At 36.5% G+C, this 25,638-nt stretch overlaps 1 protein-coding gene across 1 annotated transcript in view; it reads left to right on the forward strand.

The window, feature by feature from the left end:
• The first annotated feature begins 316 nt into the window (after nt 1-316).
• LOC106130332 (uncharacterized) overlaps nt 317-25,638 on the forward strand; it is a 56,316-nt gene continuing 30,994 nt past the window's right edge. Inside the window, exons 1-13 of the mRNA XM_060945906.1 lie at nt 317-1,050; nt 2,401-2,556; nt 3,903-4,196; nt 9,569-9,752; nt 10,375-10,531; nt 11,449-11,708; nt 14,519-14,717; nt 16,090-16,370; nt 18,437-18,636; nt 21,109-21,276; nt 23,063-23,206; nt 24,011-24,089; nt 24,658-24,807. Coding sequence (XP_060801889.1) covers nt 332-1,050; nt 2,401-2,556; nt 3,903-4,196; nt 9,569-9,752; nt 10,375-10,531; nt 11,449-11,708; nt 14,519-14,717; nt 16,090-16,370; nt 18,437-18,636; nt 21,109-21,276; nt 23,063-23,206; nt 24,011-24,089; nt 24,658-24,807 — 2,991 coding nt within the window. The 5' untranslated portion in view covers nt 317-331. The remainder of the gene's footprint in view (nt 1,051-2,400; nt 2,557-3,902; nt 4,197-9,568; nt 9,753-10,374; nt 10,532-11,448; nt 11,709-14,518; nt 14,718-16,089; nt 16,371-18,436; nt 18,637-21,108; nt 21,277-23,062; nt 23,207-24,010; nt 24,090-24,657; nt 24,808-25,638) is intronic.

Genomic DNA, 25,638 nt, shown 5'->3' on the forward strand with positions numbered 1-25,638 from the left:
AAATGGCACTTTAATTTTTATTTTATTATTAATATGAATTATCTAAATATACGTATAATTTCAGAAAAAATTGACATTTAACGAGCAGTTATATAACTCATATTTGTATATTTTCTTGAACCGTGAAAAATTGTTTATGGTCAAATTAATCCATGTCTTCATCAATGATTGATGACTATTGAACTAGAAAATTAAAAACGTCGACCTTAACGTGCAATTTGTTTCCTATTTGTCCTCAGTCTTGACCTATTCCTGCATCGATAATGACGAATCACGCAACCACGACAATTAATCGATTATTTTCTATTACAGATAATCCTACTGTGATGTGATGACTCAAGCGCGGGAGCCGCTCAGCATCATGGATCACCAGCCGACCTGCGATTTTTCTACAAAAACCAAACGAGGAGTCTACTTATCAAAGAGTTTAACATTCGTTATCCTAGTGATATTTGCACTAGCAATCGTGGCTACAGCATTCCTAGTTTACAATTTCGCGGCTTGCCCGAGAACTGACCAGTTAGCAAATGTGACTAAATATGAACTTACCCATTGTGATCCACCTAAACTATCAGTGATTCCGTTAAGTACCGATAATAGTAGACATGTTCTTCCAATTGAAACTACTGCTAATCCCGTTGAAGAAAATACTGAAGAAGCTGTTCCTACAATAACTGATGTCCGGTTACCAAGAAATATCAAACCAGAGCGTTATTATGTTAAATTAACTCCTTATATTTATGAAGGGAATTTCACATTTGATGGTGAAACTAGTATAGTGTTGACGGTTAGGAATGATACACAACAAATAACGTTTCATGGAGTGGAATTAATGTTTAAAAGTATTGAAGTGTTTGATAAGAGTGAAAGTAAAGCGTTGAAGATAACTAGAAGAACTGAAGATATAGCGAGGCAGTTTCATATTGTATCTGTGGCAGAAACAATGAAAGCGGGACAGCAATATGTTTTGAACATAACATTCGTGGGTATGTTGAATGACAATCTGCATGGGTTCTACAGAAGTTCGTATGAAGAAAAAAATGTCACTAGGTGAGTCGAATTTATTTTAAAGAAGTAATACGATAATTCCATTGAAGTCATCTCTTACGGTATCACTTATAATTTCTTTACAATCATGCAATATTTTATTTTTAAAGGTAGCTCTTTACCTTCCAGGCAACATTAAATTTACTTAATATTATTTAAATGTTTGTAATAAAAATAATATGATTGGTGTAAATCAATAATTATAAATCAATCTTACAACTAATAACTTATTAATTTTTCATAAAAAGATGATAAAATTTGGAAATTTAAATCGGTATATTAATAATTAAGAAACTAAACATTTTTTAAGTTGACAAACTGTGACTATTAGAATTTCTAAACTATACCAATAAATTTTTAGTATAGTAATTAAAGTAATATTAGTAATAATAAAAGATGTTACGTTATTATTTCCAAATAACATTCTTAATAAATCTAACTTCACTTACCGATAGCAAGTTAAAAATAAAACTAAACGTCGCATAGTAGGAGGTCATTCGGTTGTCGATGCAGAACATGTATTGGAGGTTCTGAACAGAATACAAACGATGAATTAATAGCTATAAAAAAAACATTTGGCGAATCTTATTACCTTTATTGTTTGATCAGTAAACTTTATGGTATTCTAGCAGAGATATAAAAATAACTTCGTCATGTCTCCAAATTTTTCAACGGTCAAATTTGAAAATGTGGCTATATTCACATTCTTACATACATAGGTAGTCACGTCAATATCAATTGCGGGGTAGACAACAATCTTGTAATGAGTCTAGATGGCACTATAGTGACGTATAACTAATAACTATTGATCATGCTTCTGAGTTTCTTGGTCTACATATTTATCGATTTTTATTAATGTTCATAATGATTCAGAAATATTGAAATAATTCAGAAATTCCAATGACTAAAAAAGAAAAGTGTCATCTACTGCGTATTTAACACAAACAAGAAAGAGAACTTATCTAGTTGGCAACCTGTCACTATTTAAATCTCAATTATATCAATGAACCAAACAGCTGAATGTGGCCTATTCGAAACTGTTGGCTCTGTCTACCCCGCAAGCAATATAGACGTGATCATATGTATGTATGTTTGTAACGTCCGATGAAAACGCTGCAGTGTAGTTTGTTCCGCCGCTTCTTCTACACATGCGCTTTGGAAGCGGTAGTAGTTATAATTAGATTTAAAATATGTGACGTCAATAAGTGATACCTTGTGTTAATTTTGAAAATAAATCTATTGTATTCTATTCTAACAGAACCAAATACAACATGTATGGTACAATATACGCGCTTAATGCTAATAACAAATTAATTTTAAACATGTATGTTACATAGATGATGTTGTTCGCAGATGGATAGCAGTTACCCAGTTCCAAGCAACTGATGCCCGCCGAGCGTTCCCGTGCTGGGACGAGCCGGCCCTCAAAGCCAAGTTCACTATCAGCATCGCTAGGCCTGTCAACATGACGTCTGTCTCCAATATGAATATCGTCAAGCGGGAATCACAGTAAGTTATAATGGTCTAGAATTCTAAAGAATAAAATAGTAGGGATGATAATAATAATAGAATTGTAGGTCTTAATTGTGGTAGAATTTTAACTTGATTCTAGGCACAGCGATAAAAATATGCGCAGCGCTTGTCTATAACACCGGAGGTCCCGGGTTCGAATCCCGGCCAGGGCATGATGAGAAACGAACCTTCTCTGACTGGTTTGGTTCTGAAATGTTTATCTATGTAATGTATGTATTTATTATAAAATATAGTATCGTTGTGTTCGTATCTCGTTACACAAGTGTTGAACTTACTTCGAGGCGAACTCAATCTGTGTAATTTGTCCCGTATATATTTATTTATAAGCAGTTTAAATAAGTGAAAATGTTGACTTAGCTATTATATAAAGGGAGTTTGAATGGTACCGTTGGAGCAGGAATGACTAGATGAACGTACTTTGATCAAATCGGGAACATTCTCGCAAAAAGTCAGATCAAAAGTATCCGAAACCGACAAGCTAGCATTAAGAGCTAAAATTATTCATCCTTGAGGGCTTTAATGATGCCAGAAATAACTATTCCACGCGGACGAAGTCGGGGGCACAGCTAGTTATAAAATATATTGCCTACATTCTCATTATGAGCTGTTATATCAAGAATATTTATTATCCTTTCATCGTCAAAACAATGAATTAAGCTACTTTTGTTTTAAAAATAGGTCACTTTAATCTTTGGAAGTCAGGACCGACTCATAAAAGAGATCCGTACAAAACAACGCATATAATTACTGCCTACTACCTACTGTTGTGTCTATATTATCTATGTTTTTTTTTATGTTCATAAACAAACAATGGACTGTGGATTCCCATGAACAGTGAAAGTTATTGTTATTTAATAAGATGCGAAGTGAGAAAAGTTTACGGAAAATTAATGACTCGCATAAATTCAATATTATGTTTGCTTTTTTTTTTGGGTTCCGTACCTACCTTAAAGGTTAAACCGGGACCCTTTTACAAAGCCTCCGCTGTCTGTCCGTCTGTCTGTCACCAGGTCTATCTCATAAACCGTGGTGGCTAGAAAGCTGATATTTTCACAAATTATGTAATTGTGAAAATTAAAAAAAAATTAATGTCGTGTGGTTCCCGACACCAATAGAAAAAAGAATAGGACTACTCCATCTCTTCCCCATGGATGTCGTAAAAGGCGACATGACGTAAATTCCGTACAACAAACGTAATTATTAAGCAATTTTTGGTCGATTATAATAAACAGGTAGAAACGTGAAATAAGATTACATAAATAATAAATAAATATTTATGTAACGTACTATGATATAGAAATAATTTTTTACCGTCTTTCCAGCGAAACTCTTCCGAACTACGTATGGGACCACTACGCGGAGTCACTTCCAATGTCCACCTACCTCGTGGCCTTCGCAGTCACGGATTTTGGACACAAAAGTGACAAGAACTTCGCGGTCTGGGCGAGAAAAGAGGCCTTGTCTTCCGCCGAATACGCCCTAGATATAGGACCGAAAATACTGAAGTTCCTGGAGGAATATTACAAGATCACTTTCCCGCTGCCGAAGATTGACATGATAGCGTTGCCCGACTTCAAGGCTGGAGCTATGGAGAACTGGGGACTATTGACTTTCAGGTAAATTAAGAACTTCATTATTTATTTTTATACCGTGTGGTTCCCGGCACCAATAAGAAAAAAAAAAGAATAGGACCACTCCATCTCTTTCACATATTTACATATCACGGTCACGTCTATTTGCCTTGCGGGGTAGACAGAGCCAACAGTCTTGAAAAGACTGATAGGCCACGTTCAGCCATTTGGCTTAACGAAAGAATTGAGATTCAAATAGTGACAGGTTGCTAGCCCATCGCCTAAAAGAAGAATCCCAAGTTTATAATCCTATCCCTTGTTTTAAGTATGTACTTCTTTATTTCTTTTTTTAGGTAATGGGTTAATAACCTGTCACTATTTAAATCTCAATTCTATGATTTAGCCAATCAGCTGAACGTGGCCTTTCAGTCTTTTCGAGACTGTTGGTGCTGTCTACTCCGCAAGGGATATAGACATGTATGTATGTATGTTTATTTTCATTGCTGCTTTATTAAGCAAATTATTATGAAAAATGAGGGCAGCTGAATCAAATTAAATTTACCCCAATTTTACTTTGTTCCAAAACCAACAAACAAATTAAAAAAAAAATATCTACCGAAGTTTGAACCCATGACCTTGTAGCTCGATTGGAGACCGCCAAAACATCGTTAGGTACGCCTTCGAACAAGCAATGAAACCTCCATAATGCAATATCGGTTTTCGATTACGCCGTCAACTTAATGTCAATTTTGGAAGCCCTACATTCAAATAAGCTTCGTGTATCATCCCAGAACTAACTTACTCGTATAAGGAGAAACAACATTAAAATCCCTTATTAATGTTATAATTTGTTTGTTTGTTTTGCCGTGTGGTTCCCGGCACCAATACAAAAAAGAATAGGACCACTCCATCTCTTTCCCATGGATGTCGTAAAAGGCGACTAAGGGGTAGGCTTACAAACTTGGGATTCTTTTTTAGGCGATGAGCTGGCCACCTGTCATTGTTTGAATCTCAATTCTATCATTAAGCCGAATAGCTGAACGTGGCCATTCAGTCTTTTCAAGACTGTTGGCTCTGTCTACACCTCAAGGGATTTAGACGTGACCATATGTATGTTATAATTGCGAAAGTCTATCCGTCTGTTCCGCTTTCTTTACCGCTGGATCTGTTGGCCCTGTCTTCCCCGCAAGGGGTATAGACGTGATGATATGTATACATGCATGTATTTTTACTAAACTCTTAATAGAATCCTTTCTGAACAACTGCCGAAATTATAAGAAAATCTTATTTTCTTTTTTAAATAATTGCCTACATAATGTGCTACAGTCATTTATTTCTTATCTAGATTACAAGTTTTAATAAATCCTTATTTATCTTACTGGACAAGACTTATACGTACATAATCAAGATTAACCGCTTTGGTCGCATGCCTTGAAAGTATTGTGGAAAAATCCTATAGCATTTCGCTGTGTTTTTCCATAAATTGAAATAAAAATATGCCGTCTTACCCATGGCCGTAGTAAAATTAGAGTAAGGGAATGGCTATAAACTTGGAATTATTTAGTAAGCGATGTTATAACACCCTTCCACTATTTGAACTTGAATTGCTTGCTTGCGGGAGGGGCTGCGTCTATCCCGCAAGGTGTATAGACGTAGCTATATGTTTGTATGTAATGGAGATCAAACGTGGGTCATCCTATCTCCTATATCCTAAACTTGAATCGGTTTAATATAAGTCGTATATTATTCCAATTTCTTTGAAAACAGATAAGAGAGAATCTACTTCAAGAACAAACCCTCTAAGTAACACAAACTCCTAAACAAGTTTAAGAACTTGTCAACAGGTCCTTTCCCTTGTTTTCTATCTACGATTAAATAAATAACAGCATTTGCGAAAACCTCTTAAAGTCATAAGCCATCCGAGTTCTCGTAACTTTGTATAAAACAAGTTTTCAAAGTTGTTTAAAAAAAGTAAAGACGTGATGTCGGGTAACAAAAATCTTAATACAAATTGAGGAAAAAAAATTAATATAATTCATTCAAACATCTTAAAATTTCGAGCTAACGTAATTAATAATATTGAGATAAACGTTCATAATTGATAATATTGAGAGGGTAGGAATCTCTTTATGCCGAAGAAATTACTGATTAATTAATAGTCTTTCTTATTTAAATTCGGCATTCAATGCCGTGTTGGTTCTGGCACTTTAGAATAGAACCAATCCATATATGTATTTTCCATGTATGTCGTAAAAGGCGACTAAGGCTTTTACGACATACATGGAATAGGCTTATAAACTTAGGATCCCTCTTGTATGCGATGGGCTGGCAAGCTGTCACTACTTGAGTCTCAATTCCATAATTAAGTCATACAGCTGAACGTCGCCTCTCAGTCTTTTAAGACTATTGGCTATTGGCGAAAACCACACGGCATTGCAAGCCGAATATTAATAAAAAAAAACCAATTCTTTTATAATAGGAATTCAAAATTTATTTTCGAGGTAATGAATGAGTGTTCCTAGCGATCAGCCGTGTCAGTGCCGTGTGGTTCCCGGCACTAACACAAAAAAGAATAGGACCACTCCGTCTCTTTCCCATGGATGTCGTAAAAGGCGACTAAGGGATATGCTTACAAACTTGGAATTCTTTTTTAGGCGATGGGCGAGCAACCTGTCACTATTCGAATCTCGATTCTATCTTAAAGCCAAATAGCTGAACGTGGCCATTCAGTCTTTTAAAGACTGTTGGCTCTGCCTACCCCGCAAGGGATATAGACGTGACCATATGTATGTATGTACGTATGTAGCCATCAGCCTTTACTTTTTCTGGCTGAGTACCAAGATTGAAACACACTTGTTTACAAAGCCCGTATTTCGCGGTGATTCGCGACAACCCTGAACTCTTTCAGGGTCGCGCATTTGAAAAAACAAGTGGGATCTTATTCTGTTTTTATTTTTCTCTTTTTTAAATATGGCCATCCGATTCGAGTCGATTACTAATTTAAAACAAAAAGTTTATCGTCGATCAATACGTTTGATGAGATATTAAGGAAAAGTATGTATGTATACAACGAATACGGTGCCTTGCGGTTCCCGGCACCAATGGAAAAAAGAAAAAGACCATACAAACATACATACATAAACCCCGCAAGGGGTCTATATCCCTTGCGGTGTAGACAGAGACAACATTCTCGAAATGACTGGTAGGCCACTTTCAGAATAGGACCACTCCATCTGATCCGATAGATGTCGTAAAAGGCGACTACGGAATAGGTTTATTGACTTGTGATTGCCCTTTTAAGCGATTCGGTCTCATTTTTTTTTCAATCCAGAATATGTGCCGCTCGGTCGTAGAGAAGGAAGACACTTTATTAGTGGAACGTCATTCATCACTTGCGATGATTGGAATGCTATATTCTTGGGGCGTGATCACACACTATTACAAAATAAAAATAATTGTTTAATAGTACATACATATGATCACGTCTTTATCCCTTGCGGGGTAGGCAGAACCAACACTACTGAAAAGACTATTAGGCCACCTACAAATAGCGACAAATTTAGTGCAACTTACCAAAGAATACAGGTTTTTCTAAAATCTTTTTTCCTTGGATATCGTGAAAAAGCGACTATGGAATATGCTTATAAAGTTGGAATTCTTCTTAGGCGTTGGGCAAGCAACCTGTCACTATTTAAATCTAAATTCCTGGCCTGTAGGTCTTTTTGAGACCGATTGCTCTGTCTACCCCGCAAGGGATAGATGTGTTATGTGAGTGTGTGTGTAAGGTTTTAGATCCTTTTGGTAAAGTCTTGAATAGGAAGACAGCATTAAGTTTAATTAAATTTTGCATTATTATTTCCATATGTATGGCTAAAACTATCATTAAAGAATTAACGAAGCAGTGCCTATTATTATATACTAGCTGTGCCCGCGACTTCGTTCGCGTGAAATAGTTATTTTGGGCATCATTAAAGACCTAAAAAATGAAAAAAATTCCACGTTTTTTTTCCACATTTGCCATTATTTCTGCGCTCAGTCTTGCTAAAAGTTGCAGCGTGATGTTATATAGGTAGCTACCTTGCTCGATAAATGGTCTATTCAATACAAAAATAATGTTTCAATTCGAACCAGTATTTCCTGAGATTAGCGCGTTCAAACCAACAAACAAACAAACTCTTCAGCTTTATAATATTAGTATAGATAAATGTATAATAATAGGCTATAGTGTGAAAATTGCTAACGATTCCTAAAATTATACCAGCCAAAACCAGCCCTTACTTTGCATTGTATTGAACAAATAATGATTTAGTTACGGTGTGAACGCATTCTGTGACTGCAACAGATGGCACTCATTTTTCATTTTTGTTATTATACTGAGTACAATAGTTAAATTTATTGTTTTCTATGGTTCATCTGTAGGTGTGATTAATGACTGCCACCGCTCAACATCATATTGATTTATTTTTGCTATTGTATTTATTATATGGCATATTGAGTGCAAATCATATGAATGGAAAAATTTTGTGTCAATCTCAATTCAATCATCAAGCCAAGAAGCTGAACGTAGCCTTCGTCTATATCCCTTGCGGGGTAGACAGAGCCGACAGTCTTGAAAAGACTGATAGGCCACGTTCAGCTGTTAAGCCTAATGATAGAATTGAGATTCAAATAGTGACAGGTTGCTAGCCCATCGCCTAAAAGAAGAATAACAAGTTTATAAGCCTATCCCAAAGTCGCCTTTTACGACATCCTATTTTTCTATTGGTGCCGGGAACCACACGGCAAAAACGGTAAACGGTTTGTAAAAATAACCGTGAATATTATAACGCGGGCTCCGTAACATCATCACATTTGCAACTTTAACATTTATTTTGTTATATTTACGTATCTACCTCTACATGGTTTATATTGATAGATTCTTCGTTTAGGCGATAGGCTAGCAACCTGTCACTATTTGAATCTCAATTCTATCATTAAGCCAAATAGCTGAACGTGGCCATTCAGTCTTTTCAAGACTGTTGGCTCTGTCTACCCCGCAAGGGATATAGACGTGACCATATGTATGTATGTTATATTCACGTATCAACCTCTACATGGCATGGAAAATTTAAAAAAAAAAAAATTATTTTTTATTTATTTACATAATTATATTGTGGAGAACTGCCGCCTATACTAGGTCCTAGAAGAACCTGTGTTACAGGTCACCAGGTCTCCCCCACTAATAGATATAGGTCAAAAGTACCCGAAACCGCCGAGCTTGCATGAAGAGAGTTATAATGTGGATGAAGCAAAGGAAGTATGCAGGGATCGTGGCAAGTGGAAAGAGGTAGTCTCTGCCTACCCCTCCGGGAAAGTGGCGTGATTTTATGTATTTATGTATGTATGTAGCTTAGATAATATCTCAATTTCGTTCGCAGAGAAATAGCAATGCTCTACGACAGCGGCGTTTCCCCCACCACGGCGAAGGCGCGGGTCGCAGCCGTGGTGGCCCACGAGATCGCCCACCAGTGGTTCGGGAACCTGGTCACACCGGCGTGGTGGTCAGACATCTGGCTGAACGAGGGATTCGCCAGTTACGTGGAATACGTGGCCGTGGACGCTGTAAGTGATGACTAATAATACATACATGTAGGTACATAAAAACATACCTACATACATACATACATACATACATACATATATACATACATACATACATACATACCTACATACATACATACATACATACATACATACATACATACATACATACATACATACATACATACATACATACATACATATAGTCACGTCTATATCCCTTACGGGGTAGACAGAGCCAATAGTCCCGACTGAATGGCCACGTTCAGCTGCTCGGCTTAATGATGGAATTGAGATTTAAATAGTGACAAATTAAGGACGTCCTGGTAAAGGGTCAGGTCAAAAGTACCCGAAACCGCCGAGCTTGCATGAAGAGAGTTATGAATGTGGATGAAGCGAAGGAAATATGCAGAGATCGTGGCAAGTGGAAAGAAGTAGTCTCTGCCTACCCCTCCGGGAAAGTGGCGTGATTTTATGTATGTATGTATAGTGACAGGTTGCTAGCCCATAGCCTAAAGAAGAATCCCAAGTTTGTAATCCCCTTTCTAGTGAAGGTATTTATTAATACCTTCACTGGAAAGGGCAATTGATCTGAACAAAGGTGCATTTGATGATATAACTCATATCCTATTAACTTTTTCAGGTAGAGAAAACGTGGAAGTTAATGGAAGTGTTTGTACTGAACGAGGTGCAAAGCGTATTCAAGTTAGACGCTTTGACTTCATCACATCAAATATCAGTGGAAGTTGGGAATCCTGAAGAAATTGGAGCGATATTCGACAAAATATCCTACGGAAAAGGTATGCATGCATGTCATTATCACGTCTATATCCCTTACGGGGTAGACAGGGCCAACAGTCTTGAAAATACTGATAAGGCACGTGCAGTTGTTTGGCTTACTGATAGAATTGAGATTAATATAAAATAACAGGTTGCTAGCCCGTCGCCTAAAGAAGAATCCCAAGTTTATAAGCCTATCTCTTAAAATAAAATGGTAAGTATAAGAAGAGGTATGCAAGTTTTGAATTAATCAAATGAAACAACAACAATATCATAAAATTTATGTAGTTCGGGGACTGAGAAGCTGAATTAAAATACTATTGAACTATTGACATTCTAAACTTTTGATTCAAAATTGTATTTCAATTTACCTAAATAGTTCATACTGCTTACGGAATTACTACTGTTCTTATTATTGGCTTCATTCATGATTCTTTTTCATTTTTCTAAACCTTATAACTGTCTATAATTGTTAAAGTTTTACTGGGATAATTTTAACTATAACGCTTTCTGGCCCTCCAACGATATCAAACTGATACCACAAATGCAGAGGTTGTTTTCTCGCAAAGAAGACTATGTGTACCCAGCAAGAGATATAGACGTGATTATATTATTATGATAAAATGAAAAGACATACATACATATAGTCACGTCTATATCCCTTGCGGGGTAGACAGAGCCAACAGTCTTAAAAAGACTGAATGGCCACGTTCAGATTGATAGAATTTGGCTTAATGATAGAATTGAGATTCAAATAGTGACAGGTTGCTAGCCCATCGCCCATTTTCATTCATCCCAACTTTGTAAGCCTATCCCTTAGTCGCCTTTTAAAACATCCACGGGGAAGAGATGGAGTGGTTCTATTCCCACACGGAACTATAAAAATACTGAATTTAGTTATCAGTTTCGAGCTTAACTTCTCACTACAAATCCTCAGGATCAGCAATCCTCCGAATGATGAATCACTTCCTTACCGACGATGTCTTCAACGCCGGCATAACGGACTACCTCAACGCTAAGAAGTACCGAGACGCTGAACAAAGGGACCTTTGGAGCGCCCTTACCAATGCTGCAAGACTGAAAGGCGCGTTGGAAGCTGACGTGGCTGTTGTCATGGACTCTTGGACTTTGCAGACTGGCTTCCCAGTAGTGACGATTACGAGGAATTATGATACTGGCGTTGTTCAGTTTAAACAGGTCAGTAGAAAAAATGTTTTGTTTGTTTGAACGCCCTAATCTCAGGAACTACTGGTTCGAATTGAATAATTATTTTTGTGTTGATTAAACCATTTATCGAGGAAGGCTTTAGGCTATACCTATACCATCACGCTGCAACTATTAAGAGCGAAGAAATAATGGAAAATGTGAAAAAACGGGGAAAATTATTCATGCCGTGCCGTGTGGTTCCGGGCACCAATACAAAGAAGAATAGAACCAGTCCATCTCTTTCCCATGGATGTCGTAAAAGGCGACTAAGGGATAGGATAACCTTTACCATCTTTTAATAAATTTTTGCTTTTAGATGTACCTTTCCCATGGATGTCGTAAAAGACGACTAACGCGATAAACTTGGGATTCCTCTTGTAGGCGATGGGCTAGCAACTTGTCACTAGGTATTTGAATCACAATTTCATCATAAAGCTGAACGTGGCCTTTCAATCTTTTAAAGGATGTTGGCTCTGTCTTTCCCGTAAGGAATGAAGACGTGACTCAATGTATATGTATGCGTAACTATAGTGATGTTGTCAAGAATAGCGTTGGAAAAGTATGAAGGACGTTAGAAATGAGGCGCTTGATTACAATTCAAGATAGACAAGTCAGATATACAGATTATATACGAAATATATGAAAACTGATGATAAAACTAAAAGATTTCACAATATACCTACACAACACACATAACCAAAAGTGAACTAACTTTTAAGAGCCAAAAATACTCGCACCGGCACCGGTTGCGAGGTTTGCGAAGTTTGCGAGTTTTTTTTTTTTAATCTTTTTGTTGATAAACCGTTAATATAATGTTGATTGGCATTAGGTAATTCCGATAATCATAATGATAATTAATCATTCGATGTCAATAGATGGCACCACTGTAAACTTGAAACCTTAAAGCATTTTTAAAACAATAACAATAACATTTTCTGAAATTCAAATTCAAATACCTACAATATTTTTATTAATTAATAGAGGCCGCCCGCGATTTCGTCCGCATGGAAACCCTATCAATCCCGCGGGAACTCCGGGATAAAAAGTAGCCTATACGTTATTCTGGGTCTTCAACTACTTACATACCAAATTTCATCGTAATCGGTTCAATAGTTCTTGCGTGAAGGAGTAACAAACGTCCATACTGACATACTCCCAAACTTTCGCATTTATAATACTCGAAGGATCTTTTTGTAGTTAACCAATATGTTGATTGGCAGTATTTCCGATAGTGTTATCATAATAATAATTAATCATTCGATGTCAATAGATGGCACCACTATAAACTTTAAACCTTTAACCATTTCTTAAATAATAAAAATAAAAAAAATAGTCTATTATTAGTGCCGTGTGGTTTTTTTTTTTCAAGTAATTGTACATATTCTCGAAAATATTTTAATCATTATGATTAAAATATTTTCGAGAATCTTCTATTATAATATGTTGCCAATGTTTCTTTACTTTTTCTTCTTTCTCCTGGCATTAGTCCCGGTTGCATCCACACGTTTCTGAGATAATATTTATGGCAACAGATTCTAGGTTAGTGCTGAGTTGCCGGCACCAAAAGAAAAAAGAATAGGAACGCTCCATGTCCTTCCCATGAATGACCTAAAAGGCGACTAAGGGACAGGCTTTTAAACTTTTAGGCGATGGGCTAGCAACCTCTCACTTTTTGAATCTTAGCTACGTGGCTTAACAGTATTTCCTAGACTGTTGACTCTATCTACCACGCAAGGAATATAGACGTAATTATATGTATGTATGTATTATTTATTGGGTTCTGTTTCAAAATAAGCCACTACAACATTAAGGTTAGGTTAGGTTTTGTTTATTTATTTTTTTATTCATTCTTTATTTTAACAATAAAAATTCGTAAAGTACAACAGGCGGGCTTATTGCTTATAGCATTATCTAACAGTAAACCATTGTCTTTCCATCTTGTTTCTATGGGAATTTTTTTATTTTCCACGCAAACTCACTCTAAACGTATCACACTATACCTACCTTTCCCATACGAGTTATATCTAGATTTGATAATTGTGTATCTAATGATTAAGTACCTAATTCATCAAAGCGAGATATAAAAGGTAATTGGTTTATTGGAATTTTATTAGTGATTGAGATAAATAATTCAATAATCTTGTTAACTAAAAAAAGTACCTACCTATTATAATCCATACATACATACATATGGTCACGTCTATATCCCTCGCAGGGTAGACAGAGCCAACAGTCTTGAAAAGACTGAATGGTCACGTTCAGCTATTTGGCTTAAAGATAGACTTGAGATTCAAATAGTGACAGGTTGCTAGCCCATTGCCTAAAAAAGAATCCCAAGCTTGTAAGCCTTTCCCTTAGTCGCCTTTTACGACATCCATGGGAAAGAGATGGAGTAGTCCTATTCTTTTTTGTATTGGTGCCGGGAACCACACGGCATTTTATCTATTTTAATCCATATATTCTAATTAAGGTTGTAGAAAAACGTACGCAAGTCAATTTCAACCGAGTCAAGATGAATATTATAAGCGGATAGATCCGTCTTGGTACATACATACATATAGTCACGTTTATATTCCTTACGGGGTAGACAGAGCCAACAGTCTTAAAAAGAGTGAAAGGCTACGTTCAGCTGTATGGCTTTATGATGGAATTTAGATTCACAGTAACAGCTTGCTAGGCATTTACGACATCTACGGGTAAGAAATTGAGTGTTCCTATTCTATTAAAGTGGTGGGAACCACACGGCACTGAGAACATGATTTACTCGCATTTATATCAAAATTCATTTGATTTTTTTGCAGGAAAGGTTTGTCCTCATCAACAGTACTTCTTCAGAGAAGTCTCCGGTATGGTGGATACCTGTTTCTTACACGAATGCTGCGGAGTTGGACTTCGAATCCACCAGACCCAAAGTGTGGTTAAGAGGGGAGAGATCTATAGAACTCAGCAACATTACAGCTAATAAAAACGACTGGATCATTGCAAATATTCAACAAACCGGTAAATAATTTTAAAATTTAGTCACCGAACGCCGTGTGGTTCCCGGCTGTTTAGAATTGGACCACTCCATCTTAATCCCATGGATGTCGTTAAAGGCGACTGAGGGATAGGCTTATAAACTTCCGAAATTCCTTTTGTAGGTGCTAGCAAACTCACTCACTATTTGAATTTCAATTCCATCTCTAAGCCATACAGGTGAATGTGGTCGTTCAGCCTTTCATAAAACTATTGGCCTTGTCTACCCCGTAAGGGATATAGTCGTGATTATAGTTATATTATATGTAATTCTTCAAAAGACGATTATTTTTTTTTATATCACAATGTAATTTGCCCAGAAAAAACCCCTGACAATAACACTTAGTCACCAATACTAAAATATCTGTTATTAATTGGGAAAATTCTTTATTATCTTATTATTTAGTCATTGTGATTATTTTTGGGTTTATTTTGTTATTTTTAAAAAGAATAGTATGACAAACATTCACTGATAAAATATTTCACAATATGATGACGGACGAGTCATCATGTCATCAGTCATCAATAAAATAATTCATCCCTTCATAAACCCAGCTTCTTGAATGTATATAGGGTTAAAGTATATAATGGTTACAGTGCCGTGTGGTTCCTGTTACTTTTGATTAGGATATCATCTGACATTAGAGGTGTCAACTATTATTCCATCAGGGTTGGGATCCCTTGTCAATAAGGTCATGGACGTCAAAAGAGAGTCGCTTCAAGAATTTACCTTTATTACATACATACATACATATGGTCACGTCTATATCCCTTGTGGGGTAGACAGAGCCAACAGTCTTGAAAAGACTGCTAGGCCACGTTCAGCTGTTTGGCTTAGTGAATAGAATTGAGATTCAAATAGTGACAGGTTGCTAGCCCATCGCCTAAAAGAAGAATCCCAAGTATTATAATATATCCCTTAGTGTAGTAGTCGCCTTTTACGAAATCCAATGGATTTACCTTTATTCTATGTTATATATTTTCCTACCGCCGAGCTTGCATGAAGAGAGTTATGAATGAAGCGAAGGAAGTATGCAGAGATCGTGGCAAGTGGAAAGAGGTAGTTTTGCCTACCCCTCCGGGAAAGAGGCGTGATTTTATGTATGTATGTATATTTTCCTAGTTTCTGATAATGGCTTAAAAGTCATATTATATACATATATATATATATGTATGTATATAATATGACTTTTAAGCCATTATATACATATATATATATATATATATATATATATATATGTATATAATATGACTTTTAAGCCATTATCAGAAACTATAAAGGCCTAAGGTGGTGCACGTACCGTAATGTAACCTGTAGTAAGCACGTTGAATTATTCTGATATATTCATTTCTCCAGGGTTTTACCGCATAAACTACGACTCCAAAAACTGGAAAATGCTCATCAAAGTGCTGAACGACCCTCAAAGATTCGAAGATATTCACCCCATCAACCGAGCCCAGATTATCGACGACGCCATGAACCTGGCTCTCTCGGGGAGACTGGACTACAAGACTGCCTTGGACATCACTAGCTACTTGACCCATGAGAGGAGCTATGTGCCTTGGAAAGCTGGTCTTGTGGCCTTGGGATACATTGATACGATGCTGTCCAAAGGAGCGTACTATTTGGAGTATAAGGTATGTTTTGGTTTTTATAAAAATCAATTACTGTAGCGGGAATGATTCGGCCTCGATCGCCGCAAAGGGAAGATCTTCCGCCAGGCTAGGTGTGATGCCTGGGGAACCGCGGCTCCGACGATGTTGGGTCGGAGGTTGTATATATGCTCCAATCTGTGAAATCTTTGCTTGCGCGATTTAGACTTTTCGCTGTTTTTGACTGATATCGTCGCGTGATTTTATTTTTGTGACTTGTGACGTATAGATGTCGCCACACAGCGGATCCTAAATCCTGGGAACATAGTAGAAGAGGGAGCGATTGGGAATACGCAAAAATAGATTAAGAAAGAAAGAAAAAAAAAACTTTTATTTGGCACTGAAAAAAAAAAAACAAATTAAAAATGTGGTCTTATAGCTGAACGTGGTCTTCATGTCTTAAAGACGAGATAAATATCCTTGGCAGTTTTTAAATGGCTTAGTGCATTGCAAGTTTATAGAATAATAGTCTGGGCTTTTTATCACAAAAATATGCCATAATTAAGTCATTTTCAATTTTTATCAAGACGGACATTGACTTATTATTTTATTATCAGATAGCTATGCCTCATTGATGATCTACATCAAAATTAAAAGTCACGTTTTCATAGATTTATCCTTGTCATCGGCGTTATATCGAAAACTGTTAAAGATTACTTGAGCAAACGTAGGTACGGTCGGCGGCAGATAAAACTGACCACCTCTCCATATATGTAATTCAGAATAATATATCCGTGTGAAAGTAACGACAAAGGTATTCTAAGTAGGTATATTAAAATGGGTGCGTGAGAGTAATTATTGTTGTGACCAGCCCTACGACGGTGTCTTGGGATCGGTAGTGATGGGATCATCACTTCCACTGGAACATAGAAAAGTCAATTTTTTAATAATGGGCCGAAGCAGATCTTCCGTTTCTAGGTATGTAAGGCCTTGTAACCAAGATCTGGTAACCATTTTACACATGGGTTTGGTAAGGGGAAATATATTTAGTTTGCGATTTGCCTGTTTGTATAGAAAAGGCCCTAGAAATTGAAAAAATCTTTGGAAGAAAGTGGTGTTATAGTCGGGGACCGGGGGAATTATCCTGTCATTTCGTACATTTTGGTCTGGATCATATGTCATGAGGGAATGCTGTTGGAGAATTGTATGTAGTATATACAGTTGTCGGACAGTTAGGACTTGGCAACATCTGTATAGTTCTGTAGTGGGGAAGCGATACGGCTTAAAGTGGGATACCTTTAGAACGGCTCGTTGGGCTCTTTCAAGTGTAAGCAGATGAGTTTTTGCAGCGCCACCCCATGCTGTAATGCAATAAGTAATTATTGACTGGCATAGGGCCATGTAAGTTACTCTTAGGGTTTTGTTGTCAGCAATGTGACGTAAGTGTTTAAAAACGTATATGAGCTTTCTGACTCGCGAGCACAGTAAATGTATATGATGGTTAAAGTTTAGGTGTTGGTCTATTGTAATACCGAGATATTTAGTTGTTTTAACCAAAGAGAGTATAGGGCAGGTGCAGTTGTCAACATTACAGTCAGATGGGCGATGTTCGTGTGCTATGAGGCGGTGTCTAACTATCTACCAGGGGTTGGAAGGGACGGTTTTCTTATACCAATTCTTATAACACACGAACAACGATAACGAGTAAACCAGCTCTGGTGACAACAAACTATTGACATACATACATATGGTCACGTCTATATCCCTTGCGGGGAAGACAGAGCCAACAGTCTTGAAAAGACTGAATGGCCACGTTTAGCTATTTGGCTTACCTAATGATAGAATGAGATTCAAATAGTGCCAGGTTGCTAACCCATCGCCTAAAAAAGAATCCCAAGTTGATGGAGTGGTCCTATTCTTTTTTGTATTGATACTGGGAACCACACGGCACTACAAACTATTGAATCTACCCAAAATTGGACTTTTAGTCTGACCACTAAGTCTCCTGTAAATATTTCTTCCACATAATTAATGGAGCCGTTTAATTTTTATGCGTTCTTTAATTCGGAAACAAATTACTGAAAAAACTAAACTAAATCATATAATTCCAGAGGTACGTTCTCCGCCTCCTGACCGGAGCTGTCGAAGACCTGGGCTGGGAGGTGTCCGCTAACGAGAGCGTGGTGCGAGCCCAGCACAGGGTTGACCTGCTGTCCACGGCCTGCCACCTGGAACACCTGGACTGTATGCAGCATGCTGTCAGGATGTACGCCAACTGGATGCTGTCAGCTAACCCTGACGCTTATAACGAGTAAGTGGAAAAATTTGCATACATACATACATATGGTCACGTCTATATCTCTTGCGGGGTAGACAGAGCCAACAGTTTTGAAAAGACTGAATGGCCACGTTCAGCTATTTGGCTTAATGATAGAACTGAGATTCAAATAGTGACAGGTTGCTAGCCCATCGCCTAAAAGAGGAATCTAAAGGAGGAAAAGGCGACTAAGGGATAGGTTTATATACTTAGTTTATAAACCTATCCCTTAGTCGCCTTTTACGACATCCATGGGAAAGAGATGGAGTGGTCCTATTCTTTTTTGTAATGGTGCCGGGAACCACACGGCACAGAAAAAAAAATTTGGGTTTAGTATTTTCAACAGGCTCCTCTCCCGGGAGATGAGAATGTTACCCAGATTAACGCCAGGAAACATCACGTCTTTATGGAGTCAGCTGGATGGCTTAAAGATGTAATTGGGGTTCTGATGATGAGTAGCTGAATAGCCTATCGCCTTAAAGAAGAATCCTAAGTTTATAAGCCTCTGCCTTGGTTGACTTTTACTTTGTACACGGGAAGACACACATCGCTTTCAGATGAGCATGTCAGCATGAAAATAAGGAGTCTGTTCTCAAATGAAAACGTGGTGCGAGCCTCCAAGCAACATGACTTCATACATACATATAATCACGTCTATATCCCTTGCGGGGTAGACAGAGCCAATAGTCTTGTAAAGACTGATAGGCCACGTTCAGCTGTTTGGCTTTATGATAGAATTGAGATTCAAATAGTGAGTGAGGTTGCTAGTCCATCACCTAAAAGAAGAATCTAAAGTTTATAAGCCTATCCCTTACCACACGGCACTGCTGTGTAAAAATCATAAGAAATAAATATAAACGTGGAAAAATATTTCACAAGTTGATCGACCTTGTAGACATGCAAAAGTTAGTTGTAATAATTTTTCATCTTAATTGCTAGTTCTGATTTATTGAGTTTCCAAATTGAAAGTTTTCTATTTTACTTTTGTGAGATACAATATCATTAGTTCAGTTACAGCAAAATATCAATGTTATTTGTCTTATATGTATAATTATTTACATTAATACCGAAATATCATCCATCTAGCGCTAGGCAATGGCTAAGGCTATCTTAACAATAAATTACTTTCAATAAAACCCTATAAAATAAAACTAGATTCCATAAAATTGTGATAAGATAGATTATCTTTATGTATTTATATCTATATCTATAATTATCATAACACACACATCGATAGTGAACCATTAAAAAAATGCCATTCACACTGATGTTGAAAAGTAAAATTCTAGGTTTTTCAAGAATGGTAAACGAGGGATGAGAGCTTTCCACTTGCCACTGCTGCAGCCATGCAGGCAGCATACCTCTTTTGCTTCAATCCCATTTATCACTCGCATTTAACAATCAAAAATTGACAAATATAAATATTATTTTATGATTAATGCATAAAAAATATGTACTGATAACAATAATTATTCAGTTTCCAAAAAACATCCTGAAATCATTGTGAATCATTTCACTTTTCCTGCCATAAAATCTGCGGAATGATTATGTCATTGGAATGACATTTTAGATTGATATCTAACTTTCATGTTGATAACATTTTTCGCCCGATATATTATTGAACTTTCATACGATAATATTAATTCGGAGAACGTCTAATAGATGGCAGTAGTGGTTTCGCTTGAAATTCATATTTATTTTTAGAAATCCGATTGTTTTAATATATTTCAAGCTTGTGATTCTTCTTTTGGACGATTGACTAGCAACCTGTACTATGGAAGGGGAAGTTTTTTTGTTATTCAGTGTCCTATAAAAGATATATTATAAAGGATAACGACAGAGGAAATGTGCCGTGTGGTTCCCGGCACCAATAGAAAAAAGAATAGGACCACTCCATCTCTCTCCTATGGATTTCGTGAAAGGCGACTAAGAGATACGCTAAGAATAGAATAGAATAGAATATTTATTTGCTTATAAACTTGGGATTCTTTTAGTCGATGGGCTAGCAACCTGTCACTATTTGAATTTCAATTCTATCTTAAAGCCAAATGCTGCTGAACGTGGCCTATCAGTCTTTAAATTACTGTTGGCTCTGTCTACCCCGCAAGGGATATAGACGTTATTATATGTATGTATGTATGTAGTAGTCTTTATGTATAACTTTTAAGGAAGTAGCAGACCATTCCCAACACAAGTATCATTTGATTACTTACTGGGAAGAACTTGCATAATTATTGTTACCAAGATTACTGCAATAAAGAATATTATATTCATTTATTTATGTAAAGGGTCTTGGATGTTCATCTATATAAGTATTTATTATTATAAAAATATAGTATCGTTCAGTTAGTATCTCGTAACACAAGTCTCGAACTTACTTCGAGGCTAACACAATCTGTGTAATTTGTCCCGTATTTTATTTACATATTTTTTTTATTTTTATTTATTTATAACAATTTTTCTCAGGATCCACGCAGACGTTCGCAGCACGGTATACTGCGTCGGAGTTCAGACGGGAGGTGCTAGGGAGTGGTGGTTCGCTTGGGAGCGATTCAGAGTCGCCAGCCAGCCTTCTGAGAGGGAACTATTACTCTCCGTGTTGGGTTGTACTAGATCTCCATACTTGTTGTACAGGTATATACTTACATACATATATATGGTCACGTCTATATCCCTTGCGGGGTAGACAGAGCCTACAGTCTTGAAAAGACTGATAGGCCATGTTCAGCTATTTGGCTTCATGACAGAATTGAGATTTAAATAGTGACAGGTTGCTAGCCCATCGCCTAAACAAGAAAACCAAGTTTGTAAGCCTATCCCTTAGTCGCCTTTTACGACATCATGGGAAAGAGATGGAGTGGTCCTATTCTTTTTGTATTGGTGCCGGGAACCACACGGCACTATATACTAGGTTATATTCTAGGAAGTTAAAAATACCGAATACCCGAAACCGCCGAGCTTGCATGAAGAGAGTTATGAATGTGGATGAAGCGAAGAAAGTATGCAGAGATCGTGGCAAGTGGAAAGTTGTAGTCTCTGCCTACCCCTCCGGGAAAGAGGCGTGATTTTATGTATGTATGTAAGTTGAAAATTTTTGAAGGAAAGTCACACCGCGTCGATTTACGATAGATTTTTGATCGGCAGAGTACTGGAAATTATTGATAGGAGAAATCTTATCGCCAAGCGGATTAAACTTCTAGACCGCGTATGATAAATATAGATAATAATACAAATAAAAAAAATATCAATAAGAAAGTTGGGTTGGGTTGAGTCGAAAGAACCCCTTCTTTAATAAGTTTAATGTGTGAGAGGAGCAAGTTACTTCTCTTCTCCATCAGTTAATGCAATTTTGATAAACCACGAATAAACTTGGAGTGTAGAATAAATATTTATATATAGTATTAATAATTATATTATAGAAGGTTAAATTTGTAACATTGTTAATGATTGGAAATCGGACTCGAACTCGGGGTAGCCTGAAAGAGATTATATTTGCGACTAGCTGCTGCCCGCGACTTCGTCCGCGTAAATTTTGAGTTGAATCTTGATCATACAGTCAGATACAGACAGACAGACAAAAAATGTTAAAAAAAATTCACTTATATTTATATGTTATAGATGGCTGTCGCACAATGATAAATGACTTTGAATTTTAAATTTCGTAACTTATTTATAGGCAAACTCATGCTTTGAGTTCATTCAAATATCGATTACTTTTTTTTTAGTGAACCGATTTTGATGAAACAAACTTTAAATGTTCTTCTGGGTTAAAACAAAGCAATTGGTGAAAGTTTGTAGTAAATCGGTTCAGTACTTTCGGAGATAATCGTGATCATACATACAGACAGACAAGAAATTAAAAAAAAATTTTTTTGCTTTCTATTATTCATTCTAAGTGTTCCTCTATCCATTTCAGTCAAAAATACTAAATGTACAGACAAAATATTTTTACTGTTTTATTATATGTATAGATAGAAGATGTATAGATAAGGCCGCCTTTTATACTGTTTATATCTATGCGCTTTTTTTTGGTGAAATAGAGTGCTTTTGCCCACTTACTTTATTTATTTGGGCTAAGGAAAAACTGAACTAATCACGATAATTCTTTCACCGTTTAAGAGGGCCTATTTGCGGGCGTTATAAACGATTTAAATTTGTTTTTATTTGTCGATAACTAATTAACTCAAAAACTATTTTAGTTATTTAATTGATATATGACACCGAGACAGACAAAAGCTATTTTATAATATATACTTATATTAATAAACATCCACGATCCGATTGGCCACATCCTGGCCAATCGGAGAAAGCTCGTTTTACATCATGCCTCTGGCTGGGAACCCGGGACCTCCGGTGTCACAGCCAGGGCACTACCGCTGCGCTACAAAAGCCGTTAATATATAATATATTTTTATTTCAGGTATTTGGAACTATCACTCCGCAATGATAGCGGCATTCGTAAACAAGATACTGTGAGGGTGTTCTCTGCGGTGGCCGGGTCGGCTATAGGGGAACCCATAGCTTTGAACTTCGTCAGGGCGAACTGGCAGAGGCTGAAGGAATAGTGAGTTGATACATATATACAGTCACATCTATATTCCTTGCGGGGTAGACAGGGCCAACAGTCTTGTAAAAGCTGAAAGGCCACGTTCAGTTGTTTGGCATAGTAATAGAAGTGAGATTCAAATAGTGACAGGTTGCTAGCCCGTCGTCTAAAAAAATAATCCCAACTTTATAAGCCTATCTTTCACGTCGCCTTTTACGACATCCATGAGATATAGATGGAATGGCCTTATTCTTTTTTGTGGCCGGGAACCACATGGCAGCTAATAGTCTCAAAGACTGAAGGCCACGCTTAGCTAGATGGCTTAATTTTAGAAGTGAAATTCAGATAGTGACAGGTTGCGAACCCATCACAATTTTTACTTCCACAAAATTCGAATAGTTCCAATTTCTGACACTTCTATAGATAAAACATAATTTTTCTAACCATTAAAAATTCAGTCAATTAAGCTTTCACGACTAAAACACGTAACCGAAGCTTATGACAACTTAATTTACTCACCAAATAGAATTGTTACCGAAATGCAATATTTTATGATTTATTTTATATATATATATATATTAATGTACATCAAGGAAAAATAAAACAAGAATATAAATTAAAATAAAGAGAAATTCAGTACTCCCTAGTACTGAATTTCTTAAATCATAAAATATTGCATTTCAGTTTTTATTTTTTTTATTTCTTATTTCTAGAGAAATTTCTTCCATGACTATTTCGCTGGACATCAAAAAAAATGACGGTATCCATACAAAGAAAATATGATGTGTCTAGACAAAATATACTTATATCTTTTTGTTACAGCGTCGGATCAGTATCAACTCTCAATTCTATTCTGAAAGTGGTGACGCGTAGGTTAAACCAACCTCATGAGTATGAAGAGGTTAGTATGATTTTTGTTAGTCTATCAATAACTAATACAGGTACTGATAATCACGCCTTTTCCCCGAAGGCATAAACAAAACTACATCTTTTCACTTGTTACGATCTAGTTTGTTCACTGACTCAGTTCATTCATCTAACATACATACATATATATGGTTACGTCTATGTCCCTTGCGGGGTAGACAGAGCCAACAGTCTTGAAAAGACTCAATGGCCACGTTCAGCTATTTGGCTTAACGATAGAATTGAGATTCAACTAGTGACAGGTTGCTAGCCCATCGCCTAAAAAAGAATCCCAAGTTTGTAAGCCTATCCCTTAGTCGCCTTTTACGACATCCATGGGAAAGAGATGGAGTGGTCCTATTCTTTTTTGTATTGGTGCCGGGAACCACACGGCACTGCCGACACTGACAGAAAGAGAAATATTTTGTAAAAAATACTCAGTGTAATTACATTTAAACAAAACAGGTTTCATAATATATAATTAATTGTACTATGCAGTGATTATAACTACAAAGAGAGTAACATTCGTTCATTACTCTAAATCTCTGACAATATATTTACAGCTCAAAAGATTCGTGAACGAATCATGCGGCGAACTAGGGAGACCAGTACAGCAAGTCCTGGAGAGGACAGAGGCCAATGTGCAATGGATGGAGAGGAACTATCAAACGATCGTCGACTGGCTGCTCGTGGCCGACAGAAACGCGACCAAAGCGTGGTGACGGAGATAAATTTGTAGGCGAAATTTCATAGCAACGTCTCTAGAAACAAACTAATGTAGATTTCATCACATATTCAGATATTAAAAATTAAAAAAAAAAGGCTACCTTAAGTATAAAATTTTTTAAAATGTATTTCGATTATAAAGGCAAAAAATCAAATTTATACTAACAAAAGGCTGCCTGGAAGAGATTGTACAATGCGATAAGGCTGCCTTTTGCGATAACGGTTCACCTAAATATTTTGGTCATCGTAGGACTTCTACCTCGCTTCACCAGATTATCGGTCCATCTCGCTGGGGCCGGCCTTCCGACTTTTTGACCTTATCGGCCATTAAGAGAATTAATTCCTTCGATAAAAGAATTTATTACGAAACAGAGATTATTAAAATATGAATAAATGTTTTATAAACTACTTAATAAACTATCTGTCTCAATCTAGTTAGTATCTCGTAACACATGTCTCGAACTTACTTCGAGGCTAACTCTATCTATGTAATTTGTCCCATATATATTTATATTTATTTATTTATATTTATAAAAAAATCTTAATCATTTTTATCTCTCATTAATTAATTTATAAAAAAAAATATTTGATATTTGAAAAGAATTTATTTAAGTGATGAAATGAAAACATAGTTTGTTCCTAGTTTATATACATACTTATTACATCCGTTTATATCGAGGTGTTCAGAAGTTGTTTTCAATAGTATAAGATTAGTCATTCGGCTATATTGTAATTGTGTAAGTTAATTTTTATAAAGATGTTGAAAGCGCATCATTAATACTTTGAATCAATTGAATTATTTTAAGTTCAAATTGCAG

Source organism: Amyelois transitella, chromosome 9 (assembly GCF_032362555.1).
Source record: "Amyelois transitella isolate CPQ chromosome 9, ilAmyTran1.1, whole genome shotgun sequence".
NCBI classification, from domain to species: domain Eukaryota; kingdom Metazoa; phylum Arthropoda; class Insecta; order Lepidoptera; family Pyralidae; genus Amyelois; species Amyelois transitella.